Source organism: Amblyomma maculatum, chromosome 7, assembly GCF_055883805.1.
Source record: "Amblyomma maculatum isolate TAMU_Amacu chromosome 7, ASM5588380v1, whole genome shotgun sequence".
Taxonomy (NCBI): Eukaryota; Metazoa; Arthropoda; class Arachnida; order Ixodida; family Ixodidae; genus Amblyomma; species Amblyomma maculatum.
This window is the reverse complement of record NC_139350.1, coordinates 90434925-90460612: the sequence shown is the minus strand read 5'-3', so window position 1 is coordinate 90460612 and position 25688 is coordinate 90434925. Positions and strand designations below refer to the sequence as shown.

The following is a 25688-nucleotide window of genomic DNA, read 5'->3' as shown; positions in this document are numbered from 1 at the left end:
ACACAACAGAAAACTCCGCCTCCGAATCGCACATATTACCACTGAGGCCATAGAGTATGCATCCAATCTGGCAAACTCGAACTGGCGAAACCTCTGCAATAGCCTTCAGGGTACTTTAGGCACGCGAAAAACTTGGAATATTCTCCGAACCCTGCTCGACCCCACAGCCACCAAACAACAGACAGCCATCAACACGCACCGCCTCATTCACACTACAGCACAACAAGGCACAGACATCCTTCAATACCTCACACAGCGATACATTTCGCCCCCGCTCCCACCTTCTTCCACGCCCCCATCCCCTCCCCCACCGAACCCAAGACTAGATGAGGACATAACCACCGCGGAGGTACGGTCCACCCTCGCCCATATCACTCGTAGCACCGCACCCGGGCCAGACCAAATTACATACAAACTCCTTCGAAACCTTGATGATACATCTCTTTCTCAACTCACAGCTTACTACAACCAACATTGGAGGGAGGGTACTTTACCAGCCTCTTGGAAACATGCTGCAATCAACTTCATTCCTAAGCCCGGAAAACCCCTTTCCTTAGACAACCTACGCCCCATTTCTCTCACAAGTTGTCTTGGCAAACTCTATGAACATGTAATCCTTAGACGGCTTCAACCTGAACTCGAATCTACCGGTTTTTTTGCCCACTCTCAATTCGGCTTCCGCCCACATCTCTGTACCCACGACATTCTACTGCACCTGAAAGAGACCATCCTAAACAATACCCTCCATAAACATGCCACACGGGCTATACTTGCACTTGATATACAAAAGGCATTTGACAACGTGAGCCATGACCACATTCTGTCTACCCTTGCCACAACTAACTGCGGGCTACGCATCTGGCGCTACGTTGAGGCATTCCTAACGAAACGCACGGCTCATATCACACTCGGGTCCTACACCTCCCCGACCATCTATTTACCCAACCGAGGCACACCGCAGGGCTCAGTCCTCTCACCCATCCTCTTTAACATCGCCCTAACTCCCTTAGCCCGGATACTCGAGACTATACCTGACCTTCAGCACGCAATATACGCAGACGACATCACACTATGGACTACTAAGGGTTGCCCTGGCCAAGTTGAACAAACTTTGCAATTCGCTACAGATGCCATCCACACATATACAAAGGCTATAGGTCTTGCGTGTGCACCGCAGAAATCTGAGCTCCTAGTCATCAAGCCTTCCCCACGTGCCCCAACCATCACCGTACTCCTTGACAACGCTCCGATTCCCAAAGTACCACGGCTCCGACTGCTAGGTCTCCACATTCAACAGGACACTAGAGCCACCTACACCATACACCTCCTGCAGCGCCAAATCAACCAGATAACACATCTCATTCGTCGCATTTCAAGCCGCAATCATGGCCTCAAGGAAAAAGACACTTTAAGACTCGTAGATGCCCTTATCGTTAGTCGACTAGCTTACCACTTCCCCTACCATCACATCACCAAAACCCAACTCAATAAACTTAACGTCCTACACCGCTCAGCCGTTAAAGCAGCCCTCCATTTACCTCGTCATACCAGTACAATTAGGCTCCTTCAATTAGGCATTCATAACAATGTTGAGGAGATCATAGAGGCGCACCTCTCCAGCCAGCAACGTCGACTCCGCACAACATCTACAGGCACTCATCTCTTGCGCTCAATGGGCTACAATAACCCTGATCCCTCACCTCATACTCATATACCCATCCCTCCGCATCTGCGGAGCCTCCTCGAGCTCAAACCCCTCCCACAAAATATGGATCCCGAACACCACAAAGGTCGTCGCGCAGCCCGTGCCTCATATTTTTCCAAACAGTACTCCACACGCCAAGACATCATCTACACGGATGCTTCACACAATCCGGACATTCCACACATCTGCACTGCTGTATTCACGGACATTCGCCGCTCAACATTCAATGCCGCCTCCATCCACTGCACTAGCATCGCCGAGGCCGAATGCTTGGCCATTACACTTGCAATTGCACACATCAGTCAGTTGCAGACTCAGCACACCACAATATGCACAGACTCCCAAACAGCATACAGATATCTACTGCGAGGAACCCTCCCACACTCATCTGCTAAAATATTATCTACTCTACCTACCCCTCCCGATACCATCACCATCACATGGGTTCCTGGGCATGAGGACATCCTCGGAAATGAGCGCGCTCATGCGTTTGCCCGAGAACTAAGCTTCCGGGCGCCGGTGGATGTCCTCCCCAAACCTTCATTATACACCACCATCGAACCTCTTGACTACACTACAATTGTTCAGTACTATCGTCGCTGCCGTGCCACGTTCCCGCCACCACATCCCACGCTTTCTCACATCGACAGCACGTACTGGCGACAACTCCAAACACATTCGTTTCCATCTCCTCAATTTGCCCACATATTTCACCCCACGGACTTCCCACCGTACTGCACCACATGCAACGCCACCCCACCCACTCTCTATCATTACTTATGGGAATGCCCACATCCAATCCGCGTTCCTCCCGTCAAAAACCCCACCCCCTCCTCCTGGGAGGCTGCCCTTCTAGCCACGCAACCTGCAGATCAGTTACGGCTGGTCGAGCGGGCTAAGCTAGAAGGAACAGCCAGAGGGCTCCTGGACTAAGAGGTCCTCCTGGGAGTGTTTACATTTTTTTTTTAATAAAGTTTTTTCCTCCTCCTCCTCCCTCCCTATGACATCCCATTTCATACCCTCTAGTTCCTCTAACAGCACTGCTAAACTAGCTTCACTAGCAAGGGCTCTAGCGTTAAACGTTGCCAGGGTCAGTTTCCAATTTCCAATGCGCCTTGAAAAAAAAGAGAGAGAGAGAGAATGTGATTTTTCGAGTCGTTTTTGCCTTTACCTTGTGTTTGGCGCACAAAAGCGCGCTGCGACTTTCAATTATTTTTTTTTTTTGCCTGAGTGCTAATTTTATTCACCCCTACCTTTGCTTTCCTTCTCCGCACTAACGATATGATCAATAGCAATTACTCTAGGAGTCAACACCCAAGCACAGCATATCAAGCATTCTGAACAAAAAGCAATGCAGAAAAGAAAAACGATACCCAGGGGCTTATTCTTTCTCCGGGTACCTTTTTTGACAGAGACTGTTCATTCAGCAACGTTCCCAGTAAGGCACATCAGTAAAATGCCAGAATATTGAGTATGAGGACATATTCAAAATCACGTGGTCTGACTTCAGCGCTTTGTTGCGCTGCCATTGTTCAGCAACATGTGCCAACTGGGCCAACGGTCTGTTATCGTGATGTATGCTGCACGCTTGCTCAGCACCCCAGGCACAAGGCAGCGCGTTCACTTGAAACTGCATTGTTCTGCACTTAACTCTGTTTTGTTAAACACGTGACGGTACTGCGTACTGTGTTAAAAAAGGCAGTGCAAGTGAGTTTCGGGCAATGCCTCTGTGTTTCTTCTTGACTTTGTAACGCAAATTACGAACATGACGACTAGCCTGGATGGGCTTTACCTGGTGAATTTACAGAGTAGCGCCATATAACAACAGAACCTTCTTGTATGCTGGAAAATGCGAAGCTAACTGCCGAAACATTCGCTTTGGCGGTACTTGGGGCCGCTAGTTTTCCCTTATACATAGCACAGCGGTGTTCCATCCGCCATTTCTACGCAATAAAATTTTCTTGCATACCTAGTGCTGTTCTTGTGTTCAACTCTCGTCCTTCGTCTCCATGATACCAATGTGATAGCATTCACTATTTTTGTTACTGGGTCATGACTCGCAGCCAGTCAGCCTGCATGACGCTAAGCCTAATAGTGTTACTGCATTCGCTTATCAAAAAAATGATAATAAATAAATAAAACTCGGTGGTGAGGCCACTTTCATGGTACCAAAAGCCTGCTGTCATCCGCAGCAATACAATGCCAATTGGCACCTGTGGAAATGAAGAGATGCTACCCATCGACCGAGCCATACGTGCGAGGGGAGTAGTGCGAGAGTGAAGGTCATCGTCCGGCGCTCGCGCCAAAGACGTCCTCTACGAGCGTTCCCATGCGTTCCTCCTCGCATTCATGCGTCATCCACTTGAACTGCAGGTGGATGCCCCCGAAAATACGAAGGCATCGACGAGGCGTGTCGTATGTAAAAGGCTTCGCGCGGTGTTGGGAAAAAGGTATGCGTTCGATTTACTGTCCAAGCGCCGTGCTCGACCCATGCGAGTCCTCAACATGTTGACGTATAACTTCGACTACAAGGGGCCGATGCAGTGCGACAAAAGCGCCATCAAAACGTAGAGGTGCGGCAGCAAGGGACGAGGCGAAACGCCGCAAACGTGCAGACGTGCAGCATCTGCTGTCGCTCTCCTGGCGTTCAACACATGTTTCTAGTGGCTGCCGTCAAAACAAGGGTAATGGACAAGTACTCTTCCTTTTCTAATCTGATATGTTCAGGTCAAGCACTGTCAACCGTTTTTCTGTATCACGATTTCTCTGTCATAAAATGGATTGTGCTCACCAGGGTACAGCTGCCCTGCTGCCAGAAGGTCGTACCTCTTTACGCTGTTGCAAACATTCTGCCGCGCTGTGCGTAAAATCCACCCAGAGAAAAGGGTGGCAATGGAAGTCAGCCATAGATCCCTTAGGTGCCCACATTCCGACGCAGAAGTGGGTGCGCGTGTCATAAAGAATCTTGCAATGCTTACCTTGATTGAACAGCTACTGCCCGTTGGCTTCCGGGGCTTGATCAGCGCTTGGGCTTGCCTCCTCGACCTCCTCGAGCTCCCGGATAGCTTCTTCCAGGCTTCTCACTTTAGCCACGCTCTCGTTGTACACTGTCATTTTTAACTGACTGATACGTATAATTTCAATTTCGATTCGCCGGCACAAGTCCGGACGGCCATTTACCACCATCATGTCGTAGCAGCGTTCGTAGTAGCGAATTCGATTGCTGTAAAAATCGATTGCAGAATTTGCCTCGCTAATAATATCTTGAATTTCAGATTCATGCATAGCTATCAACTCTATACGTTGGCCCTGCGACGTCATTTTTAGCAAACTTCCTTCTCTTCCTTAACGGATTTCCTTTGATGCTAATGTTGTTTAAGATTTATCCATGCGTTACGCGTTCAAGCTAAAACGAAAGATATTTTTTTTCTCTCTCCCTTCTTGTGTAGCATTGTCGTTATCGACACAGTAGGTTGCTATAACTGCACCATAGGATCGTCCTCTCCCGGGATTCCAGCAAAGCAAAAGAGAGCAAAGAAGAAAACGTGCTTTTGTTATTGTTCTTAAAGAGCTACTACTTTAACGTTCCCAAATTTTGCTCGTAGGTGACTTCGCGCCATATAGGAGGGTAGGGGGAGATATGTTTGGCGTACGATGGTGGGAGAGGGCTTGTGATAACTTCAACTGCCTACATTTAGGCTTCCTTGCATTTGCCGGCTGCCAATCTCGCTTCTCACAAGGTCTTGTATTTTCATCTGTAGTGTAACGTTGCCTTTTTAGCGCCTGTAAACTCTCCCACTAACAGCGATCACTTTACAAGATGCCTCAAACTGCGCGTCAGCTGCCTGCTCCGAGACACCGGCGCACCTTCATAAATATGTTATAGCGATTACGGCGCTCGACTGCAGAGTCCAAAGACTCGGGTTCAGTCCTCGCTGAGGCGGTAGTTTTTCGATGGATACGAAATCAAGGAGCCCGTGTAATTTGCGATGTATGTGTACATGCTATAGAATGGCAGATTTGAAACCGTCGTTAAATTTTTCTGATCGCCTTTCCGTCGTAGTTATGGTGACAAGGATATCAGAGTTGCCATTCTTACCGTCACATCACATTCCTACATGTCACTCGCGGCATCACAGAGCGTAGTTCCCGGTCCGCAGCTATAGAGGAAACCGCTACTAGTGAACAACCTCGAATATAATAAGGTACACGCAGCATAAGTACCTAAGAAAGCAGAAAATTGAACACCCATCGCCGTAGCTCAGTTTGTAGAGCACCGGAAGCAAACTTTTGATGTCGTGGGTTTGGATCCCGCAGGCGGCATTTGGTTTTTTACGCGATATCGTAAGGGCCTCTTGTCGTAAAAAAGTCAGCGTCAGCGTTTTGATTTCAAGGGTTAAATTTTCAGGAAATAAAGAAATAATAATGAATTCTAGCAGACCCACGCAATCAAACTCGGTTACACGCAAGCAATTCGGTATCGAAATTGTGACGGAACTGTTTTTTTTTTTTTTCAGGAGGGTTCAGGATGACGTCATACCATTTATCTTCCCATTTAGCATTCATCTGCCAATCATGTTGGAGGCAAGTTTGAGAAAGGGATTCGAAGTGACGACACATGTCGTTACCTCCAATAGAATACGCTATTCTTGCCATTTCATGGGAAAACGCAAATGACGGTTTATACTTTCTATGATTATTTTTATTGTGCGGTGTAGTGATATTCAATCCAGCTCTTCATCATATTACTCAGTTATGTTAATAAGTAACAACAATATGCTCTCAAGACGATTTTCCCCAAGTGCACTTACGTACTATCACAAGCAAAACGCTCCGCAGAATGACAGTTGTGGTGAATTATGTATGTCTTTATGCCGACGGCATGAATGAGCCGATACGGCGAGTATTCTTGACGACAGAGCTATCTAGCCCAGAGAAAGGGCGAGGCATCAAGAAGCGAGCCCGCCAACTACCAAAGCCGCAGTCTTAAGAACGAGCACCCTTACAATATATATACAATATTCTGCAATCCTCTGCGCGCGCGCGTGCGCACGCACGCACACACGCACGCACACGCACACTCACACACAATCCTGTATACACAGGATTGTAGGATATTTTTGGCCGCATTTATTTTTAACGTTCCTGTAAGTGACTTAAACCTGTAGTATCGAAGGCGCAGGGAAACAACTATATAGTAACTAACAGATTTGTGGCCCTAGCAGCACGGCTATATATTGAAAGAAGAAAAAGAAGATGTTTTTGGCAGCTGCAACCACGCACTCTTACAGAAAAATTCGTAAGCAACGCCTCCGTCCAAACGCGTCTAAAGTTAATCTCGACCCGCATTGGTGGCGTGTCGACTCTTTTCCGCGCGATACACTTTGCGCCAATAACCAGCATCAGGCAGTAGCTGCCACCTTTTTTTTTTCTTTTAATTCCAAACATGATAAGAAGAAAGAAACGCTCTGGGAAGTCCCTCGAAACTACAGCGGGCCCGCTGATCTCATTTTCTACTCCGCCCCTCCGTGGTGGTGCGGGGGTTACGGCGCTTGTCTACTGTAGCCAAGGATGCGGCATCGAATCTCGGCCATGGGGGCCGTTTTTCGATGAAGGTCAAAAACACACCGCCCGTGTGCTGTGCGATGTGAGCGGCCGATTCGGGTTGTAGGCCTTGAAGGCGGCGGCTTGTTCGAAGGTAGGTGGGCGCGCTGTACTTTACTGGTCGCTTCCGCAAGGGACAAAGGGCACAGATCTTCCCAGCACCTCCACTAATTGTCACGGGTGGAAACAGCAGCAGAACAACAGCCCGTTAGGCAGCCTGCGAACACCAGCGCGCAGTTCGATGTCTTTGTCGTCCGACGATGGGCCACACCAGTTCCACAATACATGTGGAAATATATATACGAAAAAGAAGGTTTTTTTTTTTTTTTTTTTGGGGGGGGGGATTGGTTTTGAACACATTAAAAAAAAGTCAGACGTGGTAAAGAAATAGAATGTATTGACGTTTCGGCCAGTAAAACCCCTTTACAATATATATATATATATATATATATATATATATATATATATATATATATATATATATATAGATATATATATATATATATATATATATATATATATATATATATATATATATATATACATATATATATACATATATATACATATATTGAAAAGGGGTTTTACTGTGTTTTAAAAGGGAATAAATATAGCCCTTTGTAAGCTGCACGAAAGAACACAGCCAGTATAGGCACACACAAGCGAGCTGGAACAGCGCAGCGGCACATCGTCGTTCTCATCCTCGTCTTCGTGATATCCTCTCATAGGTCACTACAGTTTTCCCGGAAGCGAAGGGGAGCCACCCTGGCGACCTATGGTGAGGGCAAGAGGAGCGGGTCGTAGTACGCTTTGAGGCGGTTCACGTGCACAGTTTCGCGGCCGTGATAACGCATGTCCGAAGAGGGAATGAGTGGCTCCACGAAATAATTTACAGGGGCGGTTTCGTGGACGAGGCGGTATTGGCCTTGGTACTCGGTTCGAAATTTAGATGACAATCCTGGTGGGGTGCTAGGAACCCAGGGCCAAATGAGGAATCCTGCAGGAAAAACTCGTGGCGTGTGATCTTTGTCTTGACTTTGCTTTTGGCGGCCTTGAGATTCCGACGTAAAACTCCGGGCCAACTGGCGGCATTCCTTCGCATGCTTTGCAACTTCTGAAAGAGGAGTCCACTAGGAGGAGTCGGGACGATATGGTAAGATAGTGTCCATCGTGGACGACGCCTCACGTCCATAAAGGAGTAAGAAAGGGCTAAATCCAGTGGTTGACTGCGTGGCGGTATTATATGCCTACGTCACGAAAAGAACAGCGTCCCAGTTGGTCTGATCAGCGGCAACTTACATCGTGGGCAAATTTCCTAGAGTACGATTGAAGCGCTCAGTCAGCCCGTTAGTTTGAGGGTGGTAGGTTGTGGTAGACCAACCTATGATGCTACATTCGGCCAGTAGAACTCCAATGACGTTGCAAAGGAAGGCGCGGCTTCTGTCACTCAGCAGCTCACGCGGCGCGCCGTGGCGAAGAACAAAATGATGTAGCAAGAACAGGATGGGTATAGGGCGGCCGACTCGGCATACCGGGTGAGGTGGTCGATGCCGACGATAATCCAGTGATTCCCAGAGACCGTGCAGGGAAGTGGCCCGTAAAGGTGAACGCCAACGCGATCGAAAGGGCGGGTCGGGCATGGAAGTGGTTGCAAGGGACCAGAAGGACGAGGTGGGGGTGACTTGCGGCGCTGACAGGCGATGCAGGAGCGAACGTATTTGCGAATATAACCGTACATGCCGCGCCAATAGAAGCGCTGAGACGTTCTTTGAAACGTCTTGACCACACCAGGATGGGCACACTGAGAGTCGGCATGGAAAGAGGTGCAAGTTTTATATTGTAAATGGCGGGAAATGACGAGATGCCACCGTCGACCATCAGGCATATAGTTGCGGAGGTAGAGGAGGCCGTCTCGTATGACTAAGTGTGGTCCTTGGCAGCGTATTTAAGTCCGCGAAAGCGCAGCGTTCGGATAAGTGGACACCTTGTCGATAAGATATGCAAGCCACGGGTCGTTGCGCTGCTCCGCAGGCATATCAGCGAGGGTTAGAGATGAGAAGACGGGATCAGCCGTCGAGGAGTAAGCAGCATCGCTGCATAGGGGAGACCGAGACAAAGCGTCGGCATCCATGTGTTTACGACCAGAGCGATATATAATGCGGAGGTCAAATTCCTGAAGGCGGAGAGCCCATCGTGCGAAGCGGCCGGAGGAGTCTTTAAGAGAGGACAGCCAACATAACGCGTGGTGGTCCGTCAAGACGTCAAACTGGCGACCGTACAGGTAGGGTCGGAATATTGCTAGTGTACACACAATTGCCAAACACTCTTTTTCCGTAGCTGAGCAGTTGCATTCAGCTGTGGAGAGGACACTACTCGCATACGCGACGATGTATTCGTGAAAACCATTTTTTCGTTTAGCGAAGACCGCTCCGAAGCTAACGCCACTCGCATCAGTATGGACCTCGGTGGGTGCTGTGGGGTCGTAGTGACGAAGGATTGGTGGCGAAGTCAAAAGATGGCGCAAAGCGGTGATTGCTTCGTCGCACTCGGCCGACCATGCAGTTAAGTCACTGCTTCCCCCGAGTAGCTTCGTCAAGTGTACAATTATAGAAGCGAAATTCCGCACGAAGCGCCGAAAATACGAGCATAGACCTCTGAAGCTTCGAAGTTGCTTGAGCGAGACCGGTTTAGGAAACTCCGCCACTGCTCGCAGCTTAGCCGGATCAGGGCGAACACCTTCCTTAGAGACGATGTGCCCCAAAATGGTCAACTCCCGTTCACTGAAGTGACACTTCTTGAGATTAAATTGTAGGCCGGCGTCAGTAAGACAAACCAAAACTTGCCGCAAGCTCTCTAGGTGCGCGGCGAAGTCGGTGGAAAGGACAACAATGTCATCCAAGTAGGAGAGGCAGATGCGCCACTTGAATTTCCGCAAGATCTTATCCATCATCCTCTCGAATGTGGCGGGTGCGTTGCACAGACCAAATGGCATCACATTAAATTCATAGAGGCCATGCGGCGTCACAATTACGGTCTTCTTTTTGTCGCAGGTGGCCATCGGCACTTGCCAGTAAACGGACAGTAAATCAAGAGACGAAAAATAATTAGCACCTTGGAGGCAATCAAGGGTGTCGTGTATACGCGGAAGGGGGTAATTGTCCTTGTGGGTAATTTTGTTGAGCCACCGGTAATCGATACAAAAGCGAGTGGAACCATCTTTCTTCTTTACTAGCACCACTGGTGAAGACCAGGGGCTCTAGGACGGACAGATTACACCACGTTGTGACATGTCCTCAACTTGTTGACTGATTACGCGACGCTCTGCCGCTGACACACAATAAGGAGTCGTTTGAGGAAGCGATGCGTGGCGTAGGACAGACTGCATGGGTGGTAACGGCTCAGACGAAGGCCGCGCAGTCACTGCCGCGCAGGTCAAAGGGGCTGGAACAGAAGGTTGGCTATACTGTACTGGTGCTCCGACGTATAGTCAAAGAAGCGACAGAAGCTTCAGGAAGCGCGGGAAGTGCTTCTGCGGCTTGCTCGCGGATGACTTGCAACTTTGGCACCAAAGGAGAGGGAGTGTTAGGACGTTGGTGAACGAGAGATAGTTAACGGGCAACTTCTTCTCGAACAACTGATTTATTTATGGCAGCAAGAACGACTGTCCTGCGTCAGGTGTTGAAGCTGCAAGAGGCTCCGGGTGCAAGAACGAAGAACGAGTGATTTCACGGCGCTTGCGTAATTCATCAAAGTGTTGGTATGTGCTGATAACGTCGACGACGGTTGCTGGATTTCTGGCCAGAAGCATCTGGAACACATCATCGTCAATTCCTTGCAAAATATGACCAATCTTGGCGCATTCTGGCAATGAAGTGTCTACGCGCTTGCACAGGTCTACAACATCTTCAAGATAACTTGTAAAATTCTCGCCAGGAAGCTGTGCACGGCCGCACCGGCGTTGCTCAGCGCACAGCTTGCGCACTGCAGGCCGGCTGAAGATATCGGCAAAACAAGTCTTGAAAGCAGACCAAGATGTGATATCGGCCTCGTGGTTGCGGAACCATAAGTTTTCAACGTCCGTTAGGTAGAATATGACGTTATTGAATTTTTGGCTGTCGTCCCAGCAGTTGTGAGTACTGACCCGCTCATATGAGGCCAGCCAGTCTACCACGCCGTGGTCGCCGGTTCCGCTGAAGATAAGAGGATCCCGCTGGCGCAAAGCTCCAGCGCAGAAGACCGGGGATGAGGGGCCGGTTGGAGCAGAGGTACTAGCGTCGGTCATGGCTGTTGTCGGGAGTGTGCGGCTGCGGAGCTCCAGGGCGGCAGGAAATCCTCACCTCCACCAAGTGAAAGTGGGTTGTACTGTGTTTTAACAGGGAATATAGTTCTCTGTAAGCTGCACGGCGGACAACACAAGCACACAGCAAGTCTAGGCACACACAAGCGAGCTTGAGCAGCGCAGCGGCACTTCGTATATATAGCATAAATGGGCATGGGCAGGATATGTAGTGCGAAGAGAGGATAACCGATGGGTGCTTAGGGTAACAAACTGGAATCCAAGGGACGGAAAGCGTAGCAGGGGGTGGAAGAAAGTTAGGTGGGCGGATGAGCTTAAGAAGTTCGCAGGGATCAAGTGGATGCAGATAGCACAGGACCGGGTTAATTAGAGGAATATGGGAGGGGCCTTCGCCCTGCAGTGGATATAGTCCGGCTGATAATAGAGAGTTATAGCTGAGCGGAACTGCATCCCGCTCCCCTATAGCTATAACCCCAGCGGAGCATAGCACATTAAAGAGTTTTAGCCCAGCGGTTGCTCGCCTACTAAGAGCAAGGTATCGGTCGCGCCACCTATCGATTAGAGGTGAAGTTATAGCAAACAAGTTATCAATCAAACTTCGTTTTTTGTAGTAGAGCTGCTAAATAAAGTCATATTTTGTAGCTTCACTACATTATTCGATAGCAATGGGGCTTATGAGATTGACAAGAGACCACAAGGCTTCACGAGTCCCGCTCGCCGCGCCGCTCCAGGCTCGCTTGGCTCGCGCGGGAGCGGGAACGAGGAGACGTTTCGCTTTCATGCTCCCGATAGCTCGCTGAGCGGAGTGGATGCGAAAACCCACTCAACTATACCTATCTAATGATGATACTGAAATATATATATATATATATATATATATATATATATATATATATATATATATATATATATATATATATATATATATATAGGGCGCATGGGCGCATTTAAGCTGAGCACTTGCCTGCGTTTGGCGCATGATAGCCTTAGTTACTTATGTGCCATAAAACGCAACACACACACATAAACTGAGCGTCATAGTTTAAATGCGCCCTATTTCCTCGCACTGCACAGTTTCCTCCGTTTCAAACACTGCTGGCGCTTCGTCTTGTTCACTGCTTCGACCTCGCCTTTGTGACAAACCAGCAAACTGCGCTAATTAAAATGTTAGCACTATCCGGACAATTGGAGTTTGTACTGTGTCCGCAGCACCAGATATCCCACTGTGTTCAGGAATTTTCGACAGTATTGCGGTTTTTCAGCCGCATAAGTTTTTTTTTTTCAGCTGCAATAGCCAGGCTTGAAAAAAATCCGCCGTCATCCAGGCTTTTTTTGTTGGCCTCTTACTCAGCCGGACGGCTACGCATGCCTTTAAGGCACCGAGGGTTCGCAGACGGTCCGACCACAAGTGGCTTCAGCTTCTCTGTACCTGCAGCGTTGCAACAAACCAGCACGGTCTTTCTTCTCTGCTCGCAGAGTGTTTTGTCAGGAAGCAGGTCATGAAAAAGGCAGTTTCATTAGCATTAAATATATCTTCTGGTCTCTACTCTTCTAGGACTTTGTAGCAGCTCCGACTCGCGCCAGCTTTCAGCAAGAGAGCGCAGTGCGTCGGCTACTTCTTACGCTTTTTCTTACGCTGAAACTCCTCAGCCATCCGCTGGCCGCCTTGAACATGTATTGAACACCGAGCGCACGGAAAAACTCCTTGGCTTTCGAATAAAGCCGCTGACAGGGAGCCTTCTCGCGCGTACGTCGGCGAACCACGTGTAGACTGCGTACACTCTTCGCGCTTATCAGCACTAAACGCTGTTCTGAACGAGCAGAACAATAAAGAGAAAATGACACTTGATGAGCCGGCGCGAAAACGCTTCAAGGCACAGGCACAATGCATAAGTCTGACTCAATGCAGTGAGAAGTGCCGGCAAGCTTTCGCTAAGATTACTTCATTTAGAAGGCTCCCATTTGGATCGGTGCAAAATCCGCCGCTGCAGCCGCCTTCGCGGTGTTTGCGCGCATTGTTCAGAGAGGTCGCCACTGTTGGCTTCCAGTTTACAGCCAACTAGAGTTTATTACGGCTCTCTGCAGCTTGATAATTTTCGCGTTTTGCCGGCCGCTATACTGGCGCTGTTTGTCAAAAATTTCGCTTGTTCTGCTCTCTGCGCATTTTTATTTTATTTTATTTTTACCGTTGGTGTGCGCTCACCATGGCTACTGCTTCTGGAATTTCCTGAGCGGTCTTTGCCGTGGGTTTGACTCGTGCTCCCTGCCCGCTCTGAAACTCACTGGCGTCTGCGGAGGGCAGTGGCAGCGTCACAACACATTTTCATTGCAGAAGAGCGAATCAACCATCAAGAAAGCCCGAATTTTATTATTGTATAGGTATATTCGTTGCACTGGTCTTCGTTGTAGAGACATTCACAATACATATGAAAGATATGAATGCGGCTGGGACCTGCAAAATGTTCAGTTATACAGGCCCTTTCGTTGTAGAGAAGTTCGTTGCAGAGGCGTTCGACTGTATATATATCCTACGCGGGCATATGTAAACATGGCACGGTAAATACAGGTAAAGGCAAAGAACGCGTTTGAAACTGTTTATAATGTTTCGGCAGTGGGGAGGAAAATGGTATGACATTGTCGTGCACCTCGCAGAAAGAACAATTGCGTCACAATTTTGATACCGAATTACTTGCATGTAACCGAGCTATATTGCGTGGGTCTGCAAGAATTCGTTATTATTTCTTTGTTTCCTGAAAATTTAAGCCTTGAAATCAAAACGCCGACGCTGACTTTTCTGCGCCAAAGGGCCCTTATGATGTCGCGTAAAAAACCAAATGCTGCCTGCGGGATCCAAACCCATCACTTCAGAAGTGCGCGTCCGATGCTCTACCAACTTAGCTACGCCGACGGGTGTTCAATTTTCTACATTTTTAGGTATTTATTTTGCGTGTAACCTATTATCTTTGAGAGTGTTCACTAGCACCGGTTTCCTATTTAGCTGCGGACGTGGAACGTTCTGTGATACCGCGAGTGTCATGTAAGAATGTGATGTAACGGGAAGGATGGCAGCTCTCTGATATCCTTGTAACCATGCCTATGACGCAAAGGCGTTCAGTATAACTTCACGACGGTTTCGAATGTGGCGTTCTTCAACATGTACAGTTGTAAGCAAAAGTGGTATATAACACGTAGCCGGGAAAACTGCGTCTAAACGCCATCTAACAACAGTGACACATGCGTGTGAATACAATGGAGCACCTCCACGGTTGTCTCGATTTCAGATAGCAGTTGCTAGGTAGCTTTGAAATGCAGTTTTCTTCCGTTCAACCATTGGTGCCTACGACTGATACATCGCACATTGCACGGGTACCTTGCTTTTCGCATCCATCGAAAAACTATTGCCTCAGCGAGGACTGAACCGGCGTCTTTGGGCTCTGCAGTCAGCGTCCTAAACAATATAACATATTTATGAAGGTGCGCCGGTGTCTCAGAGCAGGCAGCTGACGCGCAGTTTGAGACGTCTTGTAAAGTGATCGCATTTAGTGGCAGAGTTTACAGGCGCCAAAGAAGCAACGTTATACTATAAGGGATTGAAATGCAAGACCTTATGAGAAGCGAGATTGGCTGCGGGCAAATAAAGAGGAAGCCCAAACTTAGGCAGTTGAGGTTATCGCAAGCCCGCTCCCACCATCGTACGCCAAACATCTCCCCCTGCCCTCCTATATGGCGCGACGTCACCTAGGAGCATAATTTGGAAACGTTAAAGTACCACCTCTTTAACAATAATAACAAAAGCACGTTTCTTTCTTTGCTCTCCTTTGCTTTGCTGGAATCCCGGGAGAGGACGATCCTATGGTGCAGAGTTATAGCAACCTACTGCGTCGATAACAACAACGCTACAGAAGAAGGGAGAGAAAAAAAAAGTTACCATACTTTTGAGTTTGAACGCGTAATACATGGATAAATTTCAAACAAAATCGACATCAAAGGAAATCTATTAAGGAAGAGGAGAAGGACGCTTCTAGAAACGTGGCCGACAATAACAACGACCAATCACAGTAGCTGCAAGTTGATTTGGTAGCTACCTATAAAGCTGTAATTACGAATGTAGTTGATGATGCCAAGATAATCATGGACTACTACAGCAGGCAGATAAAAGTCTTGATCGGGGCTACTACTGGATGGAAGTAAACAACCGCCCTGAACTATGCCGCTACATTGAGATGAAGATCATCCAGTTCAGTGACTTCAAAATTAAAGGCTACCACGAGTGCCTCACGCAAGTGAAAAAGCTCGAAGAAGCCATCAGCAGCTCGAGAAGGCCTGCAGAAGCACTCGCCCGGATCTGGCAGCCAACGGGCAGTATCAGTTCAGTTCAGGCGTTCAGTCGTGTCCGACTCTTCGTGACCCTATGGACCATGTCACGCCACGCTTTCCGGTCTCTCACTATCTTCTTAACATCACATAGCTTCATCTGCTATGTGATATATCTCCTTGCAACATCGGACTTGCCGGTCGCTTCCCGACACATCCACAACTGAGCGTCCTTTTGGCTTTAGCCCAGCCGCTTCATTCGTCCTGGAGTTACTAGGAATCGCCCTTTGTTCATCCCCAGTAACATGTGGGACGCCTTCCAACCTGGGGGGCTCATCTTCCGGCGCCATATCGATAATGGTATTGTGACTGGCCATAGGGTTTTCTTGGCAGGAAATACTTGTGTGGGTTGCCATTACCTTCTCCAGTGAATCACATTTTGTCAGAACTCTCTGCCGTGACCTGTCTATCTTGGGTGGCCCTACACAGCAGAGCTCACGACTTCATCGAGTTTCGCAAGCCCCTCCGCCACGACAAGGCAGTGATCCATGAAGGGGAACGGGCAGTATAGCCGGCACACATTGGACAATGTTCAATCGAGGTAAACAGCGCAAGATTCCTACCCTCCTTTATGACGTGCGCCCACTTCTGCATCGAAATGTGGACACCTGAGGGATCTATGGCTGACTTTCATATTCACCCTTTTTCTCTCTATGAATTTTAAGCATATCACGACAGAATGGTTGCAACGGCGTAAAGAGGTAAGAACTTCTGGCAGCAGGGAAGCAGGGCACTGGTGAGCACAATTCATTTTGTGGCAGAGAAATCGTTACACAGAAAAAAAACAGGTTGACACTGGTTGAGCTGAGCATACTAGGTTAGAAAAGGAGGAATACCTGTCTTCCATTATCCTTGATTTCACAGCCGCCCCTATGAACATCAGTTGAAGGCCAGAACAGTGAGTGCAGAGGCTCGTCGTTACTCGAAGAAGCTTTACCAAGATCGGTGGCCGAGTCACTGCTCCTCCTTCGACTAAAAGACAGGGTTAGTTAAGCTCTGGTCCACTTATTGCAGCATGAATGGTCAAAAGATGTTTACCAATGTTAAACCAACTAGCCAGCAACAACGCCCTCGAAAGAGGTCCCTTCGCGTGACCTCCGATATTCTTCTGGCGACTTACATGACCACCAGTGAATTCTAAGATGCGGCGTCGCGCACGCTTTTCCTCAGCATTACATACCACACGACAAATCATTTTACAGAAGAGAAATACCATCCGATTTCCGTGACATAAATTTCCCTTTCAATATGTCAGAGCTCGCCACAGAGCTGCAAAACGTTAACACCCATAGTGCACCTGGCAAAGACGAAGTCAAGTAAAATGTTATTAGAAATCTTGGTGACGCCAGCATGCAACAACGTCTATATATTTTGAATGAGTCTTGGATGAAAGAAGAAATTCAAGATGAATGGAAGCATTTCATTTTATGTCCCGTTCCAAAACCAGACAAGACTCCCAATCACCTCGACTACATACGGCCCACCTCATTGAAATTCATGCTCTGCAAACTTATCGAGCGGATAGCTCTCGCGAGAATATCATGGAATCTCGATACCGCGGTCTGCCTCCACCATAACAAAATTGGATTTCGCATTGGTTTCTGTACTTATGACAGCCTCCTCTCGAAACAATCATTGTCGCCAAAAGAGGCAGGTCCAACAATCCTTATGTCATGGTAGCAGTCGATCTCAAGAAGGCATTTGTCACAATCACCCATCAATTCTTTATCGAGGCAGCGAAAGGCGCAAAATTGGCCGTGCTCCCACTCTACTTCAAGCCTTCCTGGAAAACCGGACGTTGGAGATCCAAAACACCTGGAGTGGAACGCAAAATGTATACCAATCACGCGGTAGTACCTCAAGGGGCTATAATTTCCCCAAAATCTTTCTACATGGGGATGACCCGCTTGGCAAGACGCCTTGAAAAGGTTAATGGCCTCTACTTCCCTATTTATTTCGATGACATCCCGATATGGACAAGAAGGCATAGCGTTCAAGAAGAGAAAGCCAGCCTGCAAAAAGGCTCAAGATTGCATCGCATAATTCCTCCTCAGCACGCGACCGTCACCTGAAAAGACTCAATGCGTAGTTCTATACACGGCGGCAGTGATGGCACCACCCAAATAACGCTTACCTTGTTCAACGAAGCTCTTAGTGTAATCACTGGACTTCCACGAAGTGCGAAGGTGGACGATCTAGTCTACACCACTACTCTCATCTCCCCTCGATCTCTGCGACCATTACAACAAGGAACGGCCTGGGCATGCTGCGACGCCACTCCACGTAACAGGGCAGGCGACTTCACGACCTCGAGCCTGAAATTGAGCTTTCCCCTGAGGAGGACTTCAGCGTTGTTGACCTCAAACCACTACCTACGTGCATGGATCCTCGATAACAAGCGGAACGCCGACGACACTACACCAATCTCCACATGACCTCCAGGGATCCGTCAAGCACGTGTTTTTACAGTGGTGCTGCGTCCCATGCGGATGAAGAGGGCACTCGCTCAGCAGTCTCGGTTTACCGAGCTTTCACCGGACTGGCGATCAGTGCTGAACTCATTTCAACGAACGAGTTACCAGATGTCACCACGGTCGAACTCATGGCCATTCACAAAGCCTCACTTATTGCTCTGGAAAACCCTCCCACCACATCTGGTGTCGTTGCATTTTAAAAATTTTGTTTGCTCCTATTTGCCTTCTAGCACTTTAAGGATATTCGTACAAGCATTTCATGCTTCATCATATAACCTTTCTGAAGTACAAATATTCCGCGCAACATTCATGCCATTTTACTTCCGTACATTGAAGCGTCGTCTGGCTGTAGCTATGTCATTTCTGCTTCCTAATAGGGGAATCGCACTGAGAGCTTCACAGAATCTGGCCGAGGCAGAATCAGTAAAAATAAATTAATTCTGCAATTTTACATACATTACGAAGGAGAAATGCAAATATTGTATTGTCCTGGTTTTCCCATTACGATCAGGTGTCAATTTACTTATTCATTAATTTATTTTTGTTTTTTTTGTAAATAAATAAATATTCCGCACGCCCGTGTTTAGCTACGTGTGCCTTGTGCCTCACCTGTCCTCTCCTCCATGCTACTGCCGAGATACCAACGACCCTACCACGTCCTTGAGCGCACCTCACCCGTCACTTTGTTGAGCCCGTCACGCCTTCGCCAGACCTTCGACGACGCGGGTGTGAGACCGTCCATGTTTCTCGGCTCAAACCGTACTACGGCCCAGACGTGTTGTTGTCCCCTTAAGTCGCCAGGATGGCTCCCTCTTCTCCGGGGAGGGGGGGGGGGGGGGGGGTGATTGTAAAGAAGAAGACCTGGCGCCAGCGCGCCGGCACGAGACGCGAGCGCCTACCTTGCAAGCGCCTACCTGCAAACCTCGACCCAGCCCTAGCAAACGAGCTCGCCTTGCAATAAAGGTCGTTACAATTTATTTATTTACTTATTCATTTATTTATTGTGGTGTGTATAGACGCTAACCATAGACATCAGGAAATTTCGCGGTTTTGTTTTTATTTTTGTTTTTTGAGGGGAGGGGGAGGGATGCATTAAGCACTATGCAAACAGCACCATTTTTTCTCTATGCAGCCCCGCCCTTTTCGAGGCTAGGGCTTCTCGAGTCGTCTGCCGTGGGATCTCCGTACCAGCTGCAGCCTCTCCCTTACGGTACGCATCACGACGGTAAGAGAAGCCTGTTCCCGCTCGTGAGGGGCGCTGCGAGTAGCAGAGAGCTGCGCGTAAGGCTTCGCTATAGTGTACTTCATTTTGCCTTCTTTGAAGGAACCTTGGCTCAAGTTTAGTCGCGTGAAGGCAGCGCTACATTCTCCCCAGGTGGAGAGCTGTGAAACGTACATATAGGGCGCCCCCGGATCAGACGCTCGACCCGGTCGGCTAGTTTATTCTGTAGGTGCGATGAGACAATGATGTATTTTCGCGATGACAATAGCGGCCTTGACGAAGAAAAATGGGGGTAACAAGTATTGTTTCGTGGGCGGCCACAAGAGTACACTGAATACCGAAAGGTTGAAATCAAGTCGCGAAATAAATGTGCCAGCACCAGGATGAGGGAGTGTTAAGGAAATGCTACAAGCGTGGGTCCCCAAATTAAGAGTAATATACTTAGTTCTGGGGTTCTTATCTAGCTTTCCGCAACTGCTGTCGGAGTTTTCAACTTTCTTTCAAGTGAGCTAGAAGGTAACGCAAGGCAACGCACGTGAAGACTACGGTAATTATGGCTACCATTCGCCTCCTTTTACCCGTAGGAAAGTTATAAAAGAGCAGTTATGATTGTGTATTGAGGAAATTGAGCTTTGATACTGTTGATTTCATCATCGGGTGAAATTGCCGCTACTCACAGCTCTCTCACATTCAAAGTTAAAATTCGCGGCGACAGCTTAACAAGTATTACGGCATGTTGGTCTAAACCCTGCGCGAGCACGCAGAGTAGCCGAGAGACAGCGCTTGTATACTCTGTACTCATCATCCTTCATCGATTGCATCAGTTCTCAATGTATCGTCCCATCAAGCGTGGCCTAATAAGCGCTGCGCTATTACTGCTGCGTACGTTGTCAAAGGCTCGGATTAATGCAGCTTGTGCTTCGACAACGAGCGCTTCCTTTAGTAAGGTCTCAATATATGAAATAAAAAAGCACTGATACGTCGCATGCGACAGCCGATCACTACTACGATGGACACGTGTGCTGCTTCATTCCACAGCGTTGGTGGCACTTTGCATATTTCAAGCGTATAACTAAACGCCGGATTTCCCACGTCGTACACGATGTGACTGCTGACTTTAGAAACGCATTTCACGGTCAAACGCTCGTCCTCAGTCGTCTCCTCTACAGAGTAGACGTGACTAATGAATATCTTATGTTCACCTTGCGGAAGTGACGTCAGTCTAATCTTTCAGAAGATGCAATGTACGCGATCCGTTGCGACGCGCAAGCGTGCACACTTGAAAGAAAGCGCGCAAGATAACTGCGGCCAAAGCTGGCGCCCCAGTTTGTACTTTTCAGCCACAGATGGGGCTGCCACATCAGAAGCAATAGTACCAGGCTTGGCGTTTGCAAACGCTGTGCTGTGCTTGGGATATCTGCCACTACTTTGGCGCTTGAAACAAAGCAGAGGACAGTCGGCAGACTTGCTTTGAGGCATATGGAGCCACTACTAATGAGGCGGTTCAGGGTGATATGGGATGGTCGGCGTTCGAAGCGCGAGAGGCGAAAAGTAAGGTGCATTATGAAGAACGCTTGAGACAATGAATGAGAAGAGCTGGGCAGCTAAGACTTTCAGGTACCTGTACCGGTGCAGTTTTGATACGACATGGAGGAGAACTAGGTGGCTTGCAAATAAATACAAATGTCATAGGAAAAACGATAGAAAACGCATCTTAAAGAAATAGTAAAATCCTCAAAACATTCTTATTAGAAAAAGAGAATGGTGGACAAACCGACGCTGAAGCTTTATAGGCAGCTAAGACTAAAATTGAAATAAATTTTTTTTACAAATCTAAAAGTAGCGTTTTACTTTTCGAGGCTAGGGCTGGGTGCTTGAGTACGAAGTGCTACCGGCAAAAAATTGACAGTACGGATGACATTTGCTGTTGCTGCAGGCAAAGTAGGGAAACTATTCAACATATTATTTAGAATGTAAAGCACGTCAACCAACAGTACACAACGCCGACGCAGGGATTCGAGCAGCACTGGGCTTTCGTGACATCCATGGCAGGCTACATTATGAAACAGAGGAAGCAAGTAAGAGGCAACTTGAAGATTGGTGGAAAAGGTCCAGTAAGCAGTGTTGAACTGCGTAGAGGAAATAATTAACCTAAAAAGGTATTGAGCACGTAACGTTTGCGAGCTAGGTGACATTTCTCATCACCCCGTTAAAAAGGGGATGCTGATAACATCTATCTATCTATCTATCTATCTATCTATCTATCTATCTATCTATCTATCTATCTATCTATCTATCTATCTATCTATCTATCTATCTATCTATCTATCTATCTATCTATCTATCTATCTATCTATCTATCTATCTATCTATCTATCTATCTATCTATCTATCTATCTATCTATCTATCTATCTATCTATCTATCTATCTATCTATCTATCTATCTATCTATCTATCTATCTATCTATCTATCTATCTATCTATCTATCTATCTATCTATCTATCTATCTATCTATCTATCTATCTATCTATCTATCTATCTATCTATCTATCTATCTATCTATCTTTCTTTCTTTCTTTCTTTCTTTTTTTGTTTCAGTTAGTAGCCTATAGTTATGCCTACATGTCTGGCAAATTTGTTACACTTAAAGGCAACATTTTAACAAATGACTACAAGAAATTACGAGGCGTTATGATATCTGGTAACTCAAACTTCAGCAATAGGGCAAGTCGCGAAACGCTGGTTCCAGTCGGAATGTTTAGTAACTCGGTACGGGCGCGCAAGGCATAGCTGATGCGTACTGTAGGCGTGCTTCACGCACTGTCAGGCAGAGTTGCTCACCCATACATACAGGCGGACGTCCGGCATGGCAGCCGCAGCGATGTTTTGATAAACACTCAGCGAAGCGTAGATGTACTGTAGTCGGATGCAACTCAAGTAAAAGGCGGCAGGTGGCTCTTAAGACGATCTCTGCGACCAATATTCATGGCACTTGTTCAATGACTAGTCCGATAACCAGTCCAATCAGGTCATATGATTAACCCCTTTCATACAAATCTTCGTTTGCTCGCGAACGCCGCATTGCTGGACTCTTTTTTTGTTGCGGCACCTGAAAGCACGAAACTTGGGCATCTTCTCCAGTCCGAATATACAATGTTACACGAGTAATAAGCACATATAGAGCGAACAGGAAAAGACTGCTTCGTGAAACAAGCCAGAAAGCCGCCGCGGTAGCCTAGTGCCAAGCCTACTCCATGAGCGAGTGGACCAACCATGCCAGCGCCGAGGTTTAGCTCCGCCTAATCTAATTAAGGCGTTCGAAACCACTGTTTCGCATGGTTTTGTTTGGTGGTATAAACATTGATGGATGGGCACAATAGGCGACAAAGTGTGCCTTCCATAAAATAAAAATTGGTTTAGAAGACAGGAAAGGCTGTCTCACTTCTAGATGGACACATGAGCTTACAGTTAACGACATACAATTTGATGTACATATGTCATCGATTCGAATCCCTATCGCACATGAACCTCCAACTTGACTAGTAGATGGGTGCCAAATGGGAATAGAAATGGTACGACCCCACCCTGAACGCCGCATAAAGCGCAATGGCGTCACAATTATGATACGAGATTTAGTTTTAGGAGGAAAGGAAGAAGCGCTATTTGTCTCGCTTCTAGGTGGACACCTGCACTCACAGTTAACGGCACACAATTGGAGGTCCATATGTCATCGGTTCGAATCCCTATCGCAAATGAGTAATAATGACCATGTATATATATATATATATATATATATATATATATATATATATATATATATATATATATATATATATATATATATATATATATATATATATATATAGAGAGAGAGAGAGAGAGAGAGAGAGAGAGAGAGCGAAGTGTACGCTTCATTTAAAGAAACATTTTATTGGACTCGGCATTTCGACCAGAAGCTGGCCTTCATCAGGAGTGCGAATGCAAGCGATGCGGGGAGATTCTATAGGCGAAGAGTGGAAAAAGAAACAGGTGGCGCAGAGGCGTACAATGGCATTGTAGTGGTGGGTGGGGTAAAAAGCAGATGGGGCGGGTAGTGAAAAAAGAGTGCAGGTGGGGAGTGTGAGAAAAAAATAATAATGACGGCACATGGAAGGAAGCACAGTAATGGGTATGACCACAGGCGACGAAAGCAGGCATTGTGTGACCTTCATTGTGTGTATGGTGAGGGAGGCTGACATTCCTTCGGTCTACTGGCAGGTGATATATATATATATATATATATATATATATATATATATATATATATATATATATATATATATATATATATATATACGGTCATTATTTCTGTCACGGTAGATGCGAAGCCGCGTTCTGTACAGCATGGAAAAAGAGCGCACAAACGAGAAGCAACAAAAACTGGTATCATTTAGTGTTACAGGAGCAACCCGGGGTCAAAACTGCGGCCCGGTTCATGTAGGCTTAGCAGGGAACCGCCGTCCCGAGGAGCAGCGGCTGAGGGGAACACCGCAGCGACAGCCGTGTTCTGGAAGCGTGTTGGCTCTATCTAAAAGGGGCCAATTGTCTTGTCGATCTTCTACCTCCGTGTTGCAATGCTGGCTACAATGCAAATATTTATATGTAGAGCTGCTCCTTCCCCCGAGTAGCCTTTGGAAAGAAGCACGCGTCTTGCGCTTGTTGCTGGCGTGAAAAGGAACAAATTCCCGTAGCGCAGCCTTTGACTCGTGGTCTTGGAGTCGTTGGGGGACGCGTCCGGAAAGGGGGGGGGGGTAGAAGTACCTGAGAGGTTTAGAGGTTTATTGTTAGCTGAACGAAATCGATATATTTTCCCCTCAGTGCCCCAGGTTTTGTTTAAACTGCTTCCGCGCCAGACGTCGAAAAAATACGCGATTACGTGTGTTGAGTGCTGGCGCGCTCCCACTTTGGCTCTCGATGGGCTTCAGCCATCATTTCTTCATTTCGTATCACTGGTTGTCTCAGGAGACCCCCAAAAAACTTAAATCCAGTTTCATGTTGCTAAATATCTTCCATACACGTCCGGCTGCAAAACTCTAGCTCTGCAACTCCTCCTTTAGTAAGGAGACGACAGAAACAAGCACGCAGCAACATTCTTATCGAAGCATATAGCGCTTGGAAACGCAGGAACGTGCCTTCGACTTCGGTGATTTTCGGCCGGCCCTTCCGCGCCTCCAGCTGTGGCAGCCGCCGTCGTCCTACTGTGATGGCCACAAGGTGGCGCTAGTGGTACGTTGAATTCTTCAGCTCAGGCTCCCTCAGCTCAGGCGAAGTACGTGTTGTACGTAAAAGTATGGCTAAACAAAATTGGTTGAAGGGCTAGATTGTTTCAGCCACCCCTTTCAGTGGGGCCCCGCCGCGGAGGTGCAGTAGTTAGGTCGCTCGACTTTTGTGCCCAAGGCTGCGGGATGTAATCCCGGCCGCGGCAGCCGCTTTTCGGTGAAGGCGAAAGGCTAGGCACCCGTGTGCTGTGCGATGTCAGTGCACGTTAAAGAACCCCAGGAGGCCGAGATTTCTGGAGCCCTCCACTATGGAGCCGCTTTTCGGTGAAGGCGAAAGGATAGGCGGCCGTGGGCTGTGCGATGTCAATGCACGTTAAAGAACCTCAGGAGGCCCAGACTTCTGAAGCCCTCCACTATGGCGTCTCTCATAGTCTGAATTGCTTTGGGACGTTAAACTCATAAACCAAACCAAATCTTTGTGTGTCAACTTCTTCACCATTGTTTCAAGTCAACCCATTTGTATGGTCCTTCATTGCTTCAACATGCCCTGCAAGATACGTTGTGGTCTTTCTTTTAAAGGATCTAGTGCCGGTGGATGAGTTAGCGCTTATATCCGGCTCCTCCTTCCGCGCCGCCGTTTGGCTTGAAAATGCGACTTCTTCTACACATTAGGACAGCTTCTAGACTTTGGAAGCATTGTTTGGTGGGTTTGAAGATGTCAGAAGCGCGTGTTGTTTGAACGGTTTAGTACT

At 47.6% G+C, this 25688-nt stretch overlaps 1 protein-coding gene across 1 annotated transcript in view; it reads left to right on the top strand.

Annotated features, from left to right (window-relative positions):
• LOC146183933 (LIM homeobox transcription factor 1-beta-like) overlaps window positions 1-25688 on the top strand; it is a 141441-nt gene that overhangs the window by 112757 nt on the left and 2996 nt on the right. Inside the window, exon 7 of the mRNA XM_084608772.1 lies at window positions 19587-19679. Within this exon, the coding sequence (XP_084464898.1) occupies window positions 19587-19679 (93 nt within the window). The remainder of the gene's footprint in view (window positions 1-19586; window positions 19680-25688) is intronic.